The sequence below is a fragment of the Echinococcus granulosus genome (assembly GCF_000524195.1).
Source record: "Echinococcus granulosus chromosome Unknown EG_S00016, whole genome shotgun sequence".
NCBI lineage: Eukaryota > Metazoa > Platyhelminthes > Cestoda > Cyclophyllidea > Taeniidae > Echinococcus > Echinococcus granulosus.
In genome coordinates, this window is record NW_020170396.1 from 1,131,667 (window position 1) to 1,151,276 (window position 19,610).

Consider the following 19,610-nt stretch of genomic DNA (forward strand, 5'->3'; position numbering starts at 1 on the left):
TTTTGTGCAAAAAAGTAGCAGAAGTACATATCTAATTAAAGTTTACGCTTTCCCAACTTTGGTGCACCTTGGTAGGAACAAAGGAGGCTCACTATCAGCCAGAAAACTACCTAGCTTTTCTTTTTGAAGAGAAGTATTACTTTTAGCCTTTTAGCACAGAAAAATATGCCAAGTTGAAGTCTCTCTTCTCATTTGAACTCCCCGGTCATATATTTTATTAAAAAACAATTTGCTTTAACTTCTAAATTTAGATATATAAGTTATTTAGTTCTAATTAAGAACCCTTTACCGGACCTTAAATGCATTTATTTTGCCATTGTTCAGCAGAATTGAGGATTGTTTTATTGCCTCCTGTTATAAACCCATAGTCTTAATGACACGGTGATGGACGCGTTTTAGGTGTCACCATTTTATCATTCCAACCCAAATTGGAGTAAGAACCCGCCATATTTTAAACTAAGCTACCAGCACTTTAGTCGTTTTTGTAGGTTGACAACAAAGCTGCTTCCACACTGATACAGTCTAATACATCCTGGAGGATTACTCAGTTTTTCTAACTTGCTTGTGTCGGCAAGCTAATTTGCTTCCGAAGGACAGCAGTCTCGATTTCGCTGACTAAAGACACACAACAGAAGGACTATTAAGGTTGTGCCAGTACTAAAGTGAGACAAGGTCTGGAGTGGGTGTCATTGCACACATCTGATGCATCGGCATTACTATTCAAAAAACCTCCTTCAAAGGTGCTTGATGAAATTGGTAAGAAACATCTGTAAACGCTGCTATTCGGATCAGAAGACCAAATCGCTACTTTTAAATTAAAGTAGAAAACTTGATGGGTGTGAGGAAACTGTATCAAATGCGTCGTGGGGATGGCGACTGTAATTTTTTACACGAAGAATTCTGTGTATTTCCAAAAGCTGGTACATAAAGTCGCTCAATCTTGGATTCAGGATATTTGCCAATTAATGAACTCCCTCATTTGGGATTAGTGACAATTAATTGTTATTACATTAAAATAAGACATGCCTCTCATCCATGGCTAATCCAAGAGAAGTGCTCTCTGTGAATGGCAGTTTGGGCATCGATCGTGCATACTTCGGAAAGCATTAATAAAACCCTTCTAATGAAATAATTGACTGTATGAATCCTAGTATGCCAACTTTTGGGGCAAATTGCACACCCTTCTCCCCTTAGATCCAGTTCTTTATCAGCTTAAAAAGAGGGAATTCCTTTCCAAAAACGACTCACGTGCACTTATAAATATACGTGGTTAAAAGTACCCATTTAGATTATTAGCTGCAATATTCATCAGCATTGCCTTAGTGAAGAGTTTAAATGTTCGTTTTGAGGAAACCACCTAGGCCGTATGACAAATGCTGCTAATCCGTAGGATAGGTTAACGATAAGCGAGAGGAGGAGAAAAAGGAGTATTGTGACCTGTGGGAGGGAGAGAGAGAGCATCACAGCCCAGCCCTCCAGATGCCTGGCGCATGCGTATGCACACGGGTGGAAGAAGGCTGGAGGGTGCGCACTTGCGTGCAGACAATTAGTGAATGCGTGCTCCGCTTGCACCAACCCCAATTGGCTGCCTGATTAGCGACGGTGGGGATGTCGAGAATGGTGGTGATGCTGCGGTGGTGGCGATGGTGGTGGTGGTTAAGGTGGTGAAAATCGCCACCACTATTCATAACACTGCACATAGGTGTTGATGACAAAGTGTCGGCACGATGCAGGTCACTTTCGGCGTGCGAATACTGCTGCCTCTGTTAGTGGTATTTCTCAGCAGTCCTCGTCTATGTGATGCATATTCTTCTGGGTAAGTTCCCTTTTTCTATATTTCATATTTAATATCTACAGCCTAAAAGAAATTGAATCCAGGCACAAACTATTTTGATTTTATTCTTTTTTCACGGTTTCTATTAAACATCCATAGGTAGTAGGATAAGTAACAAAATTTTGCCATTTAGCTGAAGGCAAACTGCTAGATGTGCTGCTGCTATGAAGCCACATTTAACTGCAATGTAGTAATCAAAAATTAACGACTCCACTTCATGGGTTACAATCAAGCTGTATGGAGGTGGTCGCCCGTAATTATTCACGAAGGAATTTTGCGTAAAATCACACATGACAGCCATTTGGCTAGGCGGTTTCCCTGCCTATTGGTGGCATTGGTAATAAAATCCCAATCTGTAGTTTAAATACTTGTAATGTTGTGCCAAAAGCGGAACATGAGTAGCAAAAGATGTACTTTGAAATGACAAGGAAACAACTACTGCTTCATCAGCATAACTTGCTTACTAGAAGTTATTTTAAAATTGCATCATATCATCCTTCCAACATGACATTTGAAGCACAACTTTGTAAAGTCCACACATAGATATTCCTACTGCTAGACGCAACGTCAACTTACAAGTGATAAGTCTCAACTATTTACTGTTAACTCCAACCAACTGTTCCCAGTTACATGCACGGCTAGTAATAAGGTATTTACTCTACCATAATCGTATAATTCCGATGCAAGAGAGGGTGCAGAGCCCTTTTACACCTATTTGCTTTGCGCCGAAGTTAATTAAAATGATTAATGAAAGTCCGCTATCATGAGTGTAAAATAGTATATCAGTGGATAGTTCTGAGTGAATGTGAAGCATAATGAAATCCCCGCAACTCGAAGTCCCTTAAATCGGCATTGCAATGAGGAATAATGGGTTTTGTGGAGAAGGGATTGCCGAGAATAGGTATGCGAACAGACATTTAACATTCTGCAAGTGATGAATATTGAGTGTTATTGCTTGTGAAATGGTTTGCTGTTACACTTGAGGACTTTTGCCGTCATTGTGTTGCCAATTCACAGCCTACTCACGTCACGGTGACTCTTCAGGTTCATTAAGAGGCTATTCTCTGACTGGGTATGCGTGTGTGCTTCGTAGAGGGCTCGGCTTTGAGACCTTCAGCAAATGTGGTGGCAGTCAATATGCAGCCAAGACATTGCCGCACATGCACCCACATTCTCATTGCCTGCGAGGCCTTCTCAAACAGAGAGTTGGATGACAATACTGATGCTCGAATATTGACGGTTAAAATTGCCACAGCATTCATTCAGCTATCTCATAGGTCACTAAGAGGTCATGTGTGAAGCGCATAATCTCATTACATGAGCAACATATTAGTGAATTTGGCCATTTTTGCGTTTTTTCATTTTTTGTATCGTAAACCACTTAAGAGTAGCAGTAGGCAAGGCTATCTGTTTTCCATTTTTCCGAGTAGTTCCCTTTCCACTTCCCCAAAATTTTTGCTATTGTTTATCTATATAACACTTAGATGACCATAAAAACGTGTTAAAATGTGTAAGTCCTTCCGCCTAGATGCAAGCAGGTAAGAGGTTAGTTTCAGCTGCGTTATTTGCGTAATTTCTGCATGAAGAGAGGGCTTGCGTGTCCCGGAGAGAGCGAGAAAGCGTGCCAGCGAGTGTGTTGGAAGCCTTAGGCATCATCGTTGGCTTACTCATGATAAATGTACCGCAGGTTGCTTTGGACGAAGTAAAATTAATGAATCGCGCCTGCTTTTTAAATCTAAGGACTCAAGAGTGGTCTAGTAATGCAGAGAATGTTAAGTAACTTCTTATTATCTCCTCCCAGCCTTCTTATTCTCGCCCATTTGCCATATAGATAACTGGGTAAAATTTTAAGATACGTTCTTGATACTTTTGCTAGTAAATTTAGTTGTTTGCAATATCAAGTAAAAGAGATATCGGGCAGGCAGGTGAGTAGGTGGGGTGTTGTTTGAATGAGGATTGCAAAGTTTGTCGCACTCCACTACAACCCATTGTTGTAAAAGATATCATTACAGCTGCCTTTCCTTTGAAAAAAAACATTCAACACAAAATTCCTCTTTGACACTTTAACCCATAAGTAGAGGATTTTGTGGTGTTAACCACTAAATAAGTCCGGAGTTAACGTTGGCGAAACAAATAACGCGCCAAATCAGGTCTCTATTCCCTGCGAAAAGAAGACTTCAAAAAGACGTCATAGACGTGATGCAAGCTTGTAAAAAGCCAAAACACCGACTCAAATACCACTTTCAACTTTCTTTTGAATTCCTTAAGGAGAGGGCTTTAGCAAGGGTCGTCGAAGGCGCCTTGTTATTAAAGGAAGCTTCTGGAATTTGGACAAAACATAATTTAAATAAATACAAATTATCCGTTGGAGTGGCAATCTTAAGGTTTGCAGAAAAAGTGCATTTGGCAAGCAATTGTTTTAACTAAAAAATAACTCATCATTTGGTAGAATTCCTTTAGGAAAAATTGCAGTTAATCATCTCTTGAAAAGTAGTTTTTAGTAAGAGCTGACGAGTCTCGTTGTCCTCGGAATTCTTGCAATTTATGTGTGGAGAAAATTGGTAAATAGATCATAAAAGCGTACTACCAACACTAGTGACGGGCGATATTAATCAGGAAACGCTTTATTCTGTGCAACCTGCGGAAACGGAATTCCAGCGATAGGCTGCTATTGCCTGGCCAAGTAGGTAGATACGTGGAAGTGTAAATAGTTTGCTCGAGCCTTTTCATTTTTAGAGAGAATTTGGATAGGTATTTTTGCCTCCTCCCTAAAATGGCCTTTAATCGGTCTGGACTGCCTAACAGCGTTGTTTAAAAACGAGGCGAAATCACACCAAGGCATCCCAATTGGAGATGCAAATTCCATTTTTTCGCCTGCAAGTGGCATTTTTAATGATCGAAATCCTACGGCCTTCACACACTGCCTCCTCGGAACGCGCTGCTGTCTGTCTGGCGCATCACTTATTGCGCCTTTTGCCTCGCCTTCTTAGTTTGGGTGAGGACCCGAGTTGCACCGAGTTAAGTGGAATTCGGAGATTTATAAGCACCCACTACCGATTCATGTGATCGTCACCAGCCGGTGATCGCAGAAGCCCTTCCTGTTGGGATGTCACCTTAATTGGCGGGCCATCAATCTAATTATATCCGTCTGCCAGTTCGTACCCACACTAAATGTGGGATTTACAGTGCCAAAATAATCTTGTGCTTGATACAGTCATTGTAACTACATATTGGCAAGGATTTAAAGCCAAAGAAATAGGGAAGTGCCCATAAATAGCCTATTTATCAATAAATCCACCCTCCTGGACTTCGAAGAGGATTTTTCTAAAAAGCGTTTGTTTTAGTGGTTCGCTGTATTTACCAATGCAAGCTTTGATGACAAAACAGGGTAGATGTTTGGTGGATAATTCGGACTATTAGTCGTGTATGTACCAGTATTATGAACCAAAATTGAGGTTCAAGCACTTTTCGTAGATAATATTAAGTAAAATTTTGTGCAGTTGCTGCGGCAACTTATCTAGAGGACCATGGTGTTCCCTACTAACACTGAGGTTATATGGGAACACAAACTTCATAAAATTTCTATTTGGTGTCAGGAGATTCGCTGCTCTAGCCCTGAAGCCATCATAAGGTGAAGGAGCTTCGCCACTGTGGGATGCATAAAGCAATGCCACGCGTTACCTTGATTTAGTGGGAAGCATTCCACAATAAGTAAACAGCTTGGCGAAATGCCTCTGATGTTTGGGTTTCTGCCCACAAACAAATTATGCTTCAGTATTCAAGCCATAATTGTAATTGCATGAAGGTATCTTCCTTCGATAATGCAGAGAAAGGCAAAATTGGAAACTTACGATTTCAGCAAAATAACATTTATTGAGGAGATGAAATTGGTGAAGACCAAAAAAAATTGCCATGTAAACTGCGGCAATGTGTATTTCCATGGCCAACAGGAGGGTATCCGACTAGTTGCGTGGGAAACTCTCCGAGCTCATTGACTGACACCTCACTTAAGTTAAGCCTTTAAAATGGATTATAGCAGTACTGCACTTACTTTGTGAAGATATTCCTCTTAAGGATTTTCCAAGTAATTAGGAAAATGACACGGTTCTAATTTCTGAGCCCTCAGAAGAGTTTCGAGATGGTATTTAATAAATTTTTAGCGAGATCTTGCCGCTGGATCATAGACATGTTTCGAAAACACTGCCCACCTTGTACGCTTTGTGTTGCGGATTATCAAAAATTCCTTCAGGTTTAAATTCAACAAACTGATGCTATAATAAATAATCTGTACTCAAATGCCAAGACTCCAATTCTGTTTAATTAAACCATTAAGTACTTCATCTTCTTTCAATTTTGGTCTGAAATGGGAACCTAGCAGAGTTTCGGCCTCAATTACTTTCCATTCGAAGCAAGAGTTAATTGCTACAGTCCTTTTAGGTTTAAAGTGTGCGAACCTACAGCCTATTTTGCACTGGAAATTTGACATTCAGACAGCACATTTCCTTTTTAAGGATCCCAGTCAAAATTGTATATTTTAAAATTCTATCATCACCATGTTCGGTAAGTTTTTATGGCAGACAGACGTGATCGGGCTAAAGATTTTTGCTTTATTGTTTCCCGTTTTAAGGAATTGTTTTTAGCATTATTTTTGCATTAAACTTAAAACCACTTGGGCGTGATTGCATCACTTTACTTGTATAATTTAAGGAGAGGCCCCAACGTTTGCGGCACCTTTTATGGATTGACGCTCTGCTGCAAGGGATGGACTAAAAGCCTCGACGGTCTCTGCACCACAGGTAAAACAAACCGGTCATTTATTCAAAGTAAAATTACTTTTAAATAAGCACACACAATCCCCTAGAAACTTGTAGGCATATCAAGTCCATGGACAGTACACTAAGAGGTTGTCTTTTACAAAAGGGAAGGTGGATACTTTTGTGCCACTTCTTTCATCAAGCAAAAGGCAGATTTGAATTCGTATTCTTTAATTTGAAATTGGTTTTTTTATCCCCCAGCCATTTGTGATGGAAACTGCGGAGAACGGGGCAGTTGTATTGCGCCCAACCAGTGCAGATGCGAGGATGGCCGAGTACAGGACGACTGCTTGATGGAGGACGACAACGGCTATCTGGCTGATGAACCGGGTAGGTCAACATACTAGCTACATCAACAAATAGAAAATAATGCATACAAGTAACACCTCCTGATTTAACCGACTAAAAATGCCAAGATGTGTTACACGTAGCGCGTGTAAACAGCTTTAACTTGGGTAACACAACATCTTATGTTCCTACCAAACTCGACAATAGAAATGCTTTTTTACCCTTTGGTACCATGTTAGGGGACCGTTTCCACTCTACGTAAATGTCGGATGTTTTACTGTGAAAATATAACAGGAATGCAATTAAAAGTGTCTAAAGCATGATTTTTTCTCAAAGATGGAAGTAAATAAAGTTTTTAGCACTATGGCAGAATCCTCCCTTGCCTCTTTCTACTTTTCTGGTAAATTTTTTACCTGATACGCCCGCAGTGTCAAGGCCTTTACGCTGGTGGCCATTGTTTTACAGTGGGCTTATTTTAAATGCCTCAAATTCCTAATAACGAAGTGCACTTATCTTAAATAATTCAAAAAGCTTTTTCTCAAAAAATAATTTATTAGATAGAACTTTGTATTAATTGCCTAACACCCACAACATTTAGCTGCCCTCCCACTGTAGGTTAACATTTCCTTCATTCCCAAATGATAGATGGAGGTGTGGAGGATTTCACTGCCTTCCTGTCGGATAATGAAAATATAGGTCTGATTCACACCAACTAAAGTGTTTTTGCACACACTGCAGTTTATTCGGACAAATTGAAAGACGAAAAATTTTAGGACTAAAAGCCATCGCTACTTAGAGTATACCAATGGATGGCGTGATTTGGAGAGAGGGAGAGAGGCACCCTATTTGAAATGCTATCATTCATGCTCCTAATCTCATTTATTGCAATGAAGTCATGAGGAGGGTTTCGATTCCCGAGGCGGCGGCGAAATACCTTTTTAATTCTCATGTATACCTTAAACACGCGCCTATGTGAATTTTCTTTTGTAAACATTTCCTCTAAGTTTTCTCTGACTTTAAAACAACTTTTTTTTCGCTAGAAAAGAAAACAGAGCGGCTTATTTGGTGATTGTAAAAGCGGAGGGCGTTTGTGATGGTAGAGCGTTCCTTAACAATGCCTTTTCACCAGCAAATCAGCCTGGCGTTCAGACAGCATTGTTTTTACCTACTTGAAGGAATGCTTCAAACCGCGCAGCCTTGCAAAGTACAGATAATTTATGTCTCTCACTTGGGGCATTATTTACATGCCCCTTAATACCGTTTTATTGGCTGTAATAATGGCATTTACGGCGCTTTACTTTCAAGTGGTACAGAAAAACAGAACCTTCTCTGACACCCAGAAGAATGGGAAATGGGAACAGAACCCAACGCATTATTGTTTACTTCGTAGTGAACCAAAATTAGACGAAGTAAATTTTTCCCAAGTGCATTCCACATACAATATGGTAGAAAGCAATAAACCCATTTTATGCTTGTTTAGATCACCAAAGTTAAGCTGATACTCCCCACCAATTCACACACATTTACATGAATTCGGGAAAACAAATGTGATCAGGCGGAGATTTCATATTAGTGAGTTTGTATAAAATTCTCCTTTGGAGTTTGGATAATGGCACGACAACTAAGGCCTCAACATTTCCATCCAGTTGAACGATCATTTGTCCAAGTAGGACAGTGGGTCGCCAATAATATCACGGCTGTACCCTTTGCTTGGCACCCTGAAGGAATTTGATAGACCCAATTGCATTTAGTCCGGACAGTAGAAAAGTGTATAACGCGTTTAATGGAAGTGTATCTACAAGATGAGGTCCACTGTAATACGGATTCCAACCGCAAATGAACGGTGACTAATAGTGTGGCACTGATTCTGTCGTTGGAACCTGGTGGTCGCATTATCCTGAGGCAATAGCAGCAGTACAAATACCGTAGCAGGAAAAAGTTCGAATAAGAAATTGTTTTGGTTGCTGAAAGGAAATATTTGGGGAAGTACAAAGTATTTTCGGTAGATATCACATTACAACTGCGGGGTTGGTTTCCAGGAAGATCTACTTGTCAAACTATACTTGACCCTGGTCTTAGCCGCAAACCCAATTAAGACAAATTCTATGAGCACAGTTTGGAGTTGTAGTGATGCAGTTGAAGAAAAATGGAGCGGGTTTTGTGGGCCCTTTACACTCAATAATTAGTCAACCTCCTTTGACGAAGGAATGAATCATTTTTCTAACCTAAAGTTACTTTTGGTTTTCGCTAAAATCGTGCAGGCCTTAAGCACTTTTCTAACACCTTACAGCGATATTTTTTAAACAAACAGCGTTTTATCTTTTAAGAAATGATGTTGCTGCCAAAGCCTCAGTTACGGCGTGTCAAAGTTTAGAACCTTGACTTGCATATCTGGGTCACTATTAAATAAATAAGCCGTTCTATTCCATAACCGTGATTAAAAGGGCAAGATTAGCTTATGATTTCCGTGTAGCAATAATAATACCTCTCATGGGATGGTGTTTTAAGTTCTGATGCGTCTTCTCGCGTCACTGTAGTCCGATGTCCATCAAACTGCAACAACCAGGGCAGATGCATCAACGGAAAATGCGTTTGTGACTTCGGTTTCAAAGGAAGCGCATGTGATGGTAAGTGTTGCAATCAGGTTAATTTCGAATGCACTCGTTAAATATCGCTGAAACTTAAATTGATAGCTGACAGGTATAAAAATATTCCCAAAGTAGCTGATAGTAAAAGGTCACCGATTTGCCTCGAGGTTGGTGACAGGTAAATTATAGCCAAAAACAAGGCTAATACCCCAATGGGAATCCTATGTACGAAGTATTTGGCACACCTTATTAACCCACTTTGGGCATCAAGAAAAAAACATTGTGTATGTTGACGCAGATGCGCATTCCTTGCCTTCACCTCATGATAGCTATTAATAAGTATGTTAACTTTGTGCCTCCAAAAAATTGCCCAAAGCTGGGATGATATTAAAATAAACACCACTTGTGAAGCGAACAGATGAAGTGGTGATGGAGTACTACAAAGTTAAAGTGGACATCTGACTTTTGGTTACCTATCGATACACCTCTCCTCTGTTATGCACGTGCAGGCGAGGTGATGCTTGTGCGCCTGTACTGCTTTGGCAGAAATCGGTCCCACATGCACCGCATCGTGTTAGAAGAGGTGCGTTGTGTCTAACTTTGTGACAGGTAACAAATGAAGCAAACAGCTTTCACTTATGAAGTTGATTACCCTCTTCATACATACTGTTATTTGTGTATACGCGCTAAAACCACCGCAGTGCGTCGAGCTTCACACAAATTATTCGAGAAGAGGTCTGTTATCTATGTAATCCAGCATCAGGCGGTGTCATTAGCACTGGACCGGTGAATATGGTTTTCATCATTTACAACGAGCAAATAACCTACAAATAACATACAACAGCAGATTTTTTTACTTTAGCATCTTGGCGGTCGTTTTAAAAGGCTAGCTAATAAAATTGATGGAAATTAGTCTTTGAATTTGAGAATCGGGAAAGATGCCACTCACAGCTGCCCGCACTTAATTTACATTGAACTCTAGAGGAGGAGGTAGGGCCCTGTTTCATTCAGACAGAGCGAGGCGTCTGTAAGAACAAGGTGACAGGTCCTGGAAACGAGACCGCAATGATGACACGGAATGCCTGCTGCGGAAGCATTGGCGTGGCGTGGGGTGGGCTGTGCCAACGTTGCAGCGCTCAGAGCTCCTACTGCGGCAAGGGCTACATACGCCTGAACCACCAGTGTGTCGGTGAGTCGGGCCTCAAGATACGTCTCATGAGGGTAAAACTTTAAAAAAAATAATGCCTGTAAAAGTTAACACTTTATAAAGGTTAAATAAGCTGACTCAGTTACCTTTAAATCCACTGCATCGTTTGTTACTTGGCTAGACAGAAGATGTGGGTTTTGTTTTTGTATTGTATCATTAATTCTAGTCAACAGCGACCGCTTTTGGGAAAAAAATCCGCCCTGGGGCTTCGCTTACCGTAACTACACTGCCATATAATTGGAAATTGTGCATGGCCAAGCGGGTGATGGAAACCAGGATTTTGGGCATATTTTAAGTTTTGCTTTTGTTCAACCGCTTGTCGATGGTAAACACCAATTGAAATGGGAACATTTTCGTGTAGAAAGTGGCACAAAACTCGCATAATGCGTGCTTGATTTTCAGATACAAATGAATGCGAAATTCCAAACGTGTGTATGGGCGGCATTTGTCGCAACACCGACGGTTCATTTGAGTACGTTCCTGTTCCGTATGAAAATTCGTTTTAGTCCTGATTCCCGTAGTCCACAACAAAAGGTGATTACGACAAATGAAAACTTGCGAGTAACGGCTAATCATCCTCCATTGTTGTAAATGGAGCGAATAAACATTAATATCACCGGTGAAGAGCTCGAGACAACTGCAAAAACATCTATTTTTTGATATTTATTTCCAAAACCTACCCTTTCATTCAAAGTTTTGGCCGCCTGCTCACACTCAGACGTATACATGTGTTAGTGACTAAGAAGCGAACACTCTAGCCTGTGATCAATCCTCTTGACTGTTAGATGAAGTAGCATCATCTACCAGTCTCGTTGAAAGGCGGGTTCTAAAATATTTTCTTTGTAGGTGCGATTGTCCTTATGGATATGTCTACGATAAGAACACGGTACAATGTCGACCCATTTTAGGTAAGTTTCCTTTTTGTCTGTAAAGAAAGTGACCACTTAGCTCTCAGTGGAGCATCCTTCTCTCAAAAGAGTTGCGTAAATGTTTAAAGAGGTTTTAATGTTGTAAAGTCTGCTATAAACTGGGTCGCCGCTGGCTATAAAACGTGTCAGCAACTGTTATAAACTGGGTCGCCAATTGCCATAACTAAGTGCTGTGTGCGTGCGACGCCCAAACCCTAACGAGGCCACCAATTAACCAGATGTGTGATAAGATAAAGCCTTCAGGGCAGAGGGCTTTAATAACCGACATATTTGCCATGCAATGGGCTACGGCCAGGGTAGCGGCTATGAAGTAGACTGCCGGAGTGTGTTTGTGTATCTCAGTGATTTCAGATATGCTCATTTATAGTGTCCGACTGACTGACCTTGGCCTTCGAGTGGTTATGCTCCAATAAGGGGGGCGTGAGTGAGAGCACAATCCCCCAGAATGTTCAAAGATTGAACAGAAACGTTTTTCTGGGGTCACAGGCAGCTGCTGCAGAAGCGTCTAGTGACCACTTTTTCAGAATCTGATTCAAGAATAGTAAGGGCATCAAAGATCCCTATGTGTGTGGGAAGTCTTTTTCCTTCTCCAGATTTCAATGAATCACCCAAATTTTATTTATAATGGGTAAATTCATAAGTTAAGTTGAATATTAGTTAAATTTGGGAATTTATTCAACCTTATTTTTAAAGTATGACACTTTGCCTCATGTGAATTAGTAAAACCAGTAAATCATTTAAACAAGGTAATGAGTTTGACTTTATCCATAAGTGATCTGAATTTCAAAAGTAAATAGTTTGGTCATCGTCTAAAGGTGCAAAGAGCGAATAAAATTTCGTTTGCGAAGTTTTGATTCCTCAATCATAAAAGAAAAGATAAAAGGATTCAAATCTCCTCCTTCTAAGCGAAACAGCACCCCAGAATTCCAATAAAGAATCTAGATTTGGTTACTCAATGTGTAGCACCCTCTTAACGAAAAGGTTAGTAGATCTGTAAATTTCAATTGCAAAATTGCCATTATTTCGTATCCCGCAGTGACAAGTAAGTCAATTATTTGTCGCTAATTTGCTTGACTTGACTGTTAGATGGCATGCGCTGTTAACATGCCTAGCTGGTGGCAAGTCTGTAGCCTTCGGGTGATAAGTCAATGCGCATCAAAATTTCAGACGGGTGCCAGAAGAATCCGAAGGCGTGTACTCCTGGCGGACGCTGCATACCTCTGCATGGCACTGCTTACATCTGCCAATGCGATTCCGGCTACGTTGCTACCGACGGAAATACACGCTGTGAGCTCATATTACATGCGTTGGAATAGAATGAAGAGAAGGTACCTGGGTTGATAGTAAAATAGCCTCGGCTAAGTGATGCAAAGGTTTAATTCCCACAGTTCAGTTCATATGTAAATCACACAAATCACTTAATTACCACTAATATCTGAGGGTTTATGTCGAGAAGTAAATGTGTCTCACGAAAAGATAGACTAAACTAAATTTATGTTAATAATAGGTCGAAAAGAAGAGGTGGCATTGAATTACTGCGAAATTTTTGAGGGCCGACTCTGCAAAAACGGAGAGTGCCATCCAACGGCCTCCTCCTATGAGTGCACTTGCAATCCAGGATATGTGCCGAGCCGATTCAAGAAGCAGTGTATCAGTAAGAAATGCATTAATCTTCATGACAAAAGCATATGAAATGAGGAAATAGAGGTAAAGGTCTATGGTCCTCTGAAACCCACGTACTGTTTTCTCTTCTTCCGTTTGATTTAAATTCTTGTAATTTTAGGAATTATGAATAAATGTCTAAGGTTAACATTAATGCATCAGACTAAAGTATATCTTTTGAGAGGAGAATGTTCTTTTAAACAGAGGAATTCAACGCCTGTACGTTTTATGGAAACAGCGTTTGTACCAACGGCCAGTGCCTACCGGTCGACCGAAGTTTTCGCTGTATTTGCAATCCCGGCTACGTTCTCTCCGGTGACGGAACTGCATGCCTTGGTAGGCTTCAGCATATTTCTCTGCCTCCAACAACACCTTTATGGCTTTGATATGAACACAGTAGTTCCATGTCAAAGAGGGGGTCATTTACTTACTGCAAAGACAGCTCACCTTAAATATTTCACAATGACCTGGTGTCATTATTAACTTGCGTTTTAGCCTTGATGCTAGGACTGCCACAATTTAGGTTTTCTAGAAGTTTCTATACAATTTCTCCTCCTTAATCCACTTAGAAACATTGGAGGAATATTCGCAGCTCGTGCTCTCGTTGAGTCACCGCTGATTGGGGATCCACCCCGTCCACTTTAACACCTCCTTACCTTAAGGTCATATTAAAGACAACCCCGATAGAGTTGGGACACCCTTGTGTGCCTTAGCCTTTCAAGGGTCTAGGGTCACATGTGCAAAGTGCACTTCGAGTGACCTCCAGATGGAGACGTTAGGGCCTCTGTTCCTTGGAGGTCTAGTCTCCTCCATTTTTCCAGTCGGAAATGTAGCCTGTCCGTGCACACACATTAGCGGTTCTTGGCGCCTGTGTATGGCGTTTGGACTACAAAAGTACTTTTAAATCAACTACTCAAGTAACTTTTAAAAATAGTATTACGAGAACTGCGGACCACTTTTTTATGCTAACTGTAATAAGAAGGCATGCTCTATTTAGATAAGTGCCAACAGCTGGGCCCATCTGTTTGTCAGAATGGATTCTGTGTTCCAAGACCCTACGGTGATTATGAATGCCGTTGCCACTACGGTTACCAGCCTTCCCCAGACAGAAAAAGCTGTCTGATGCAGTTGAACCCTTTTCAAAGTAAGCAAAAGATACACTTATGTATAGAATTTCAACAAGAAAGAGAGGGCAAATCATATGACGATTTCCTTTTGCCTAGCTAAAAAGGGCATAAGAAATGCCATTACCGAATAGATTTGTAAAAGCTCCTATTTTGTATTTAATAATATCCTTACCCACCTCATTGACCGCAAACATTTTTTTTCCCATTTATGGATAAATTACAGGCCTTCCCGTGGTTTGTCATTAGGAGTTGGAGGGGATTATCATGTAATGTAATGGAATGAGACAAAGTGGTCATAAAAAATGCAGTGCTTATTTCATCCTACATACAATTCTTTTGTGTGCAAGTAAATGTTTTACCATTGAAGAATTTACCACTATTACTTTTTTCGGAAATGTCTCTTGAAATTTACCAAAATGGTTTGTGAAATGGCCTGTCATGCCTTTGTTGTGGCATTATGACGGATTTGCAGGTTAGGAAACATCAGAACCAAACACTAAAATGAAATGGCATGCCGTCGATTCCCATGTCTTTGCCTCTATGCTTTGTTCTGATGTGAGTGCTTGTGTAGATGTATTCACTCATTTTCATAAAGACCAAAATATTTGTTAATCGGCTCTTCCATAAATGATGCTTTTCTGCATCACTTTTAAGGGTTTGTCGCTGCAGTTTAATCGTTTGAAGAGGCTTTTGGTGCCTCATTTATTGTGGTCGAGTAAACGGCCTATTTTATAGCTGAAACGGTTCTCATATTAATGTACCATGGTCCATAGTGGAATGCATAAATGACAGAAGTTCTTCTTCCAGCCAAACTCCATGAAACCTAGTTTAATGACTGATGTATTAGTTTTAGGCATTTAACTTACCACGATTTTTCTTTCCGCTATTTTAATAGCTTTAAAATGGCTAGTAGAAGACATCACAGTTTCATCTGAGCATGATAGCTAGACTTGAGTAACAATGCGGTCTGTTATTTAAACTATTTCTTGTGCATTCTGCATGTGCCGATAACAGCGACGTGATTCATCGAGACCTTCTGCCACAATCCATTAAGCGGAAATGTCTCATAGACTAACTCGGACCAAGAAAATGCTCTTTGTAGCTAAAGAGAAATGCACAGCGATTTATTATTTTTGTAGTCTAAAATACAAGACATAAATGGCTATTTCAATTCAAAGGATGCTTGTTTAATTTATTTTTTCCTTTAACATGCATTAGTAATGGTCTTTTGGATTTATCCACTCAGCATCAAAACGCGAGCCTTTGAGTAGCGGAAACATCTACCGCGGTTCTTATCAAGCTGACTGGCCGCAGGAAAACAGGGCTTATCACAACGGTTGGTTTGGCTTACAAAGCAAAATTTATCATGCAAGCCACATCCATTGCTGCTTCCTTTTAAGTTCTAATGTAACAGTGGCAAAGCAAAGCAAGGATTTCCTAGCCCATCTGCCATAATTTATGAAATGTCTTCAATATGGGCGGTTTCACTAGCCTTGCAATGCTCGACTTTGACGTTGATCTACTGTAAATATATACAGCCGTGAATTACTTCACCGGACCACATTTGTGAACTATCAGTTTCACCCATTTTATGAACATCTAGTAGTCTTGGAAATAGCATTTATATTTGGTGGAAGAGACGACCACCTGTTGGCAAAGGCATGGTGAGCACAGAACTTCTAAATAACACTCCTTAAAGTCACAATTAATCTTACTACTCATTTGTGAAACGTGCTTTTTGTACTCCCTTATACCTCTACTTAGTCTCTACCTAAAAGAAGTCAAATCAAGAGTATAATCTAAAAAATGAAGTGTCAAAAGTTACGTAAAAGCGTACTTTTTATCATGTGTGTGTAATGAATTTGCCCTTTGCGTGAATTGCAAAGCAATACACAGTGATAGATATTGCTTAATTGCTCAACAAATTGCCTCTAAACTGGTTTATTATTTACTTTTCTTATCTCACGCAGCATTTGCCAAAATTGTGATTCTTATTTGGTTTATTTTCTCCATCAGTGAAACCCCAGCTAGGTGAGACAAGATGGCAACCATCCTCAAGGGTAAAATACCCAAATCCCTGTGCGGACAGCACAGTCAGGAGAAAATGCATGGGCGGATTCTGCATAAACCTCGGTCGTGGGAGCTACGAGTGCAGATGCTACAAAGGTTATCGAGCAGTAAATGGGAATCAGCAATGCGTAGCGGATTACGGAAGAACCAACCGTGAGTTTCAATTACGAAATTAATGATTTGAGAGTTTTTGGTAGGTAAATGCATATGAACGTGCATATGTACTTCAGAAAGCCAATCTAACACAGTTATCCTGTTTATCGTTTGTAAAAGGGCGACAGGTGAATGGGTTTAGTGGAGTTTCTCCTACCCATAAACCATAGGTTGTTTTGGCATAATCTGAAAAGGTGTCAACAAAACCTAAATGGCAATGCCTTTTTTATGCATAGACTCAATAGAGAATGTAAATTAAATGATTTGTTTATATTTTTTCCTAAAGCTTTGACCAGAATGAATATCTTCTAAAGTATTTGCACCTCATATTCATTAATTTCTGCACATTTTCCCATCCTAGTACCATGTTTTCCCTCTTTAGGAAAGTATAATTGGCCAACACGAGGATAGAATCGGAAAATTTAATGATGTAAGTTCCAAAGGCTAACGGAATTCCACCGAGGTCAGTGCAGATTCCACACTTCCTAATGTAGTAGGTGGAACATTATCTTTATTAATTCATTTGTCTCCCTCCCAATCAAACTAGTAGCCGAATTTTCTCCAACGAAGTGCAATTAGCTATGCCCACTTAGTGCTAGATTTTTCCCACTACAGGATAACTAGCACTGGATTCTTCATAGCAGGCGTTATACTTATAATACAAAAGTAGAGCTGTGTTTTCAGGCACATGATGAAGTAGATGACAAATTTGCAGCAATAGCGATCAGCTAATAAGTGAGTACGAGACATTATCTGAAGAGTATAATGCTTTAATCTACTTAAATTTTCTGTCTTTTCTGTGAAGAGATACTGCAACAACTTGTACTTATTTGATTAACCGTTAAATAACCAGTTTAAGAACTTTCATTTATGGTCCATTGGTAAATATTTCAAACCCCGAAATATAACAACTGTTAGTTCGTAAATTTCAGTTTTGTCGTCGGTAGCCACGTTTGGATTGCCTTTCATGGACTATTTGCCTTTTGTATTTCTTAGCCACCATTTTTGCATATTCATACTGGGCACAGTTGTCCCCCTGTCAAGACGTGTGAATATTTTAGCAGTTGCTGGGTACAGACAATAGTGACAAGAGATCTAGCGTGCCTGTATCATAGGCCACCATAAGTAGGATATAGGTTAGACCCTTGCGTAGCCTTACCCATGTTGAGTCAATCTATTATTTAGTACTTTAAAATCGCCCACCAAGAGTGCGATATTCCTTCGAAAAGATTCATCTTATAATTTGCTCAATTTCCAGCTGGTATAGGTGGTGCAATTTTTATGCCAAAACAATACTAATTTTTTCACCTGCACCAACTTAGGATGTGTGAAAACAGGATATGGATGGGAAGTCCAAATACCTGAGGAGAGCTGAAGAGAGTGATAAACAAGTTTTGACTATTTTCACGGGCTACATGCTAGTTACCCTTTGTATCAAATACGCTGCTCACTAAAATTGCTAGATAAAGTATCATTCTTAGCGTATAGTTGTCGTTGGAGGCCTGTTTAATAGACAACTGAGGAGAATTCAGCACGAAGTTCAGCTTTTCATTGTTTTGCATAGACCACTGGGTATAAAAAATTTGGGAATGTATGCTAATAACCCTTTAGAGTTTATCATTGTAGGTAGAGCAAAACAAACAAAGATCACCAGAAATGTCAACAAAAACTTGAATGCAGCTTGACACGCCTGTACAGCACAAAGGATGATAATTGTGTTAAAATATTTTACTTATGACTGGCATCAATCCGTGGACTTTCTAACGTTTTTGCCCAATGAACTCCAAGTTTCTATTTCGAACCTAACTACTTTCCTTTATTTTAGTGGCAAAGGAACGCACTTCACCAATCGCAACACTCCGTTTGCAGAATTCGTCTTATGTTTCCCCATTTATTTCGCCAAATCCCATCCATTCAAAGTGTCGCAAACTATCTTCCCCAGCTTTAGTCATTTGCATCGCAGAACGCCAGGATTCCGTGCATTTAGAAATGTGGCACTGCTTCCCATACCCTCTGAGACGCACACACGAACAAACGCACCCACAATTATATCATTTTCAGCCACCAAGTCGCTGCTGTCTTCTCCTAATCCCCCATTTCTGTTTGTATAGCACGAAGTGGACTCGTGAATCGAATCTATGCATCCAGTATGTGCTGCTCACCTTGCCATCAAGTATAACTGCTCTTATACTTCCCAATTTTAGCCTTAAATATTTGGGATTGCTTGTCTGCTTGAAGGATTAGAATGTGCAAGAGCATTATTTTTTCCCATGACCTCATTCTCTGGTGTTTCAAATGCCGGTTTTGAATATTCAGTTGGTGACTTTCGGGCACTTGCGGTATAGATCTACATTCTTTGTTTTACAGTTAAATATTTTAAAAGAAATTGAAACAACAAAAGCTTTACAGTTTTATACATTTTCAATTTAATCAGATCCTCTACCTAAGGCTTCCAATTGAAAAGGTCAAGCGGTCATGGTGTGCAGTTTGGAAGTTTTGACAGCACCTTCTAAAAATAAAGTAGGTTCGATTCAGACCGTGGTCTTGGACTTTGGTAGGTAAAGTTTTTTATTCAGAACAGATCCCTCTTTGCGATTTAGCCGAAGACAACTTATTTTTTCTTGCATTACGATTACAGTGATAAACTTCGTCGGGAAAAATATGCACGGAAGAATTGCACGGCTAAGTAAATGGAAAAGTAGATGGAAGGCGTTTCGCTAGAAAGCAGTTGATTTAAATTAACAAGTGCTCACATGCCCTCTGCCCACTGGTTGGGTCATCTTCCTCAGCCATATTAACAGGCATTTGATGAAAATTGGTGATCATGTTTATTTACACCTTGGGGAGTCAAGTCGCATGGGCAGGTACTGCTTACTAAGCACGATCCTTCCTGTGCCCATCTGGGTGAAAACAACAGTAGCTGGTAGATAAACTTCAA

General features: G+C 40.1%; 1 protein-coding gene across 1 annotated transcript; it reads left to right on the top strand. All coding sequences in view use genetic code 11, as the record gives it.

The window, feature by feature from the left end:
* Positions 1-1,727: 1,727 nt before the first annotated feature.
* On the top strand, positions 1,728-18,916 carry EGR_03249 (Fibrillin-3; the record flags this gene model as incomplete). The annotated part of the gene is made up of 14 exons (XM_024492498.1): positions 1,728-1,816; positions 6,542-6,630; positions 6,850-6,978; positions 9,474-9,563; positions 10,507-10,713; positions 11,134-11,203; positions 11,578-11,639; positions 12,828-12,947; positions 13,168-13,314; positions 13,527-13,658; positions 14,320-14,466; positions 15,696-15,785; positions 16,466-16,672; positions 18,498-18,916. 14 exons carry the CDS (start codon positions 1,728-1,730, stop codon positions 18,914-18,916), a joined length of 1,998 nt encoding a protein of 665 aa, XP_024353172.1.
* Between the last annotated feature and the right edge of the window lie 694 nt (positions 18,917-19,610).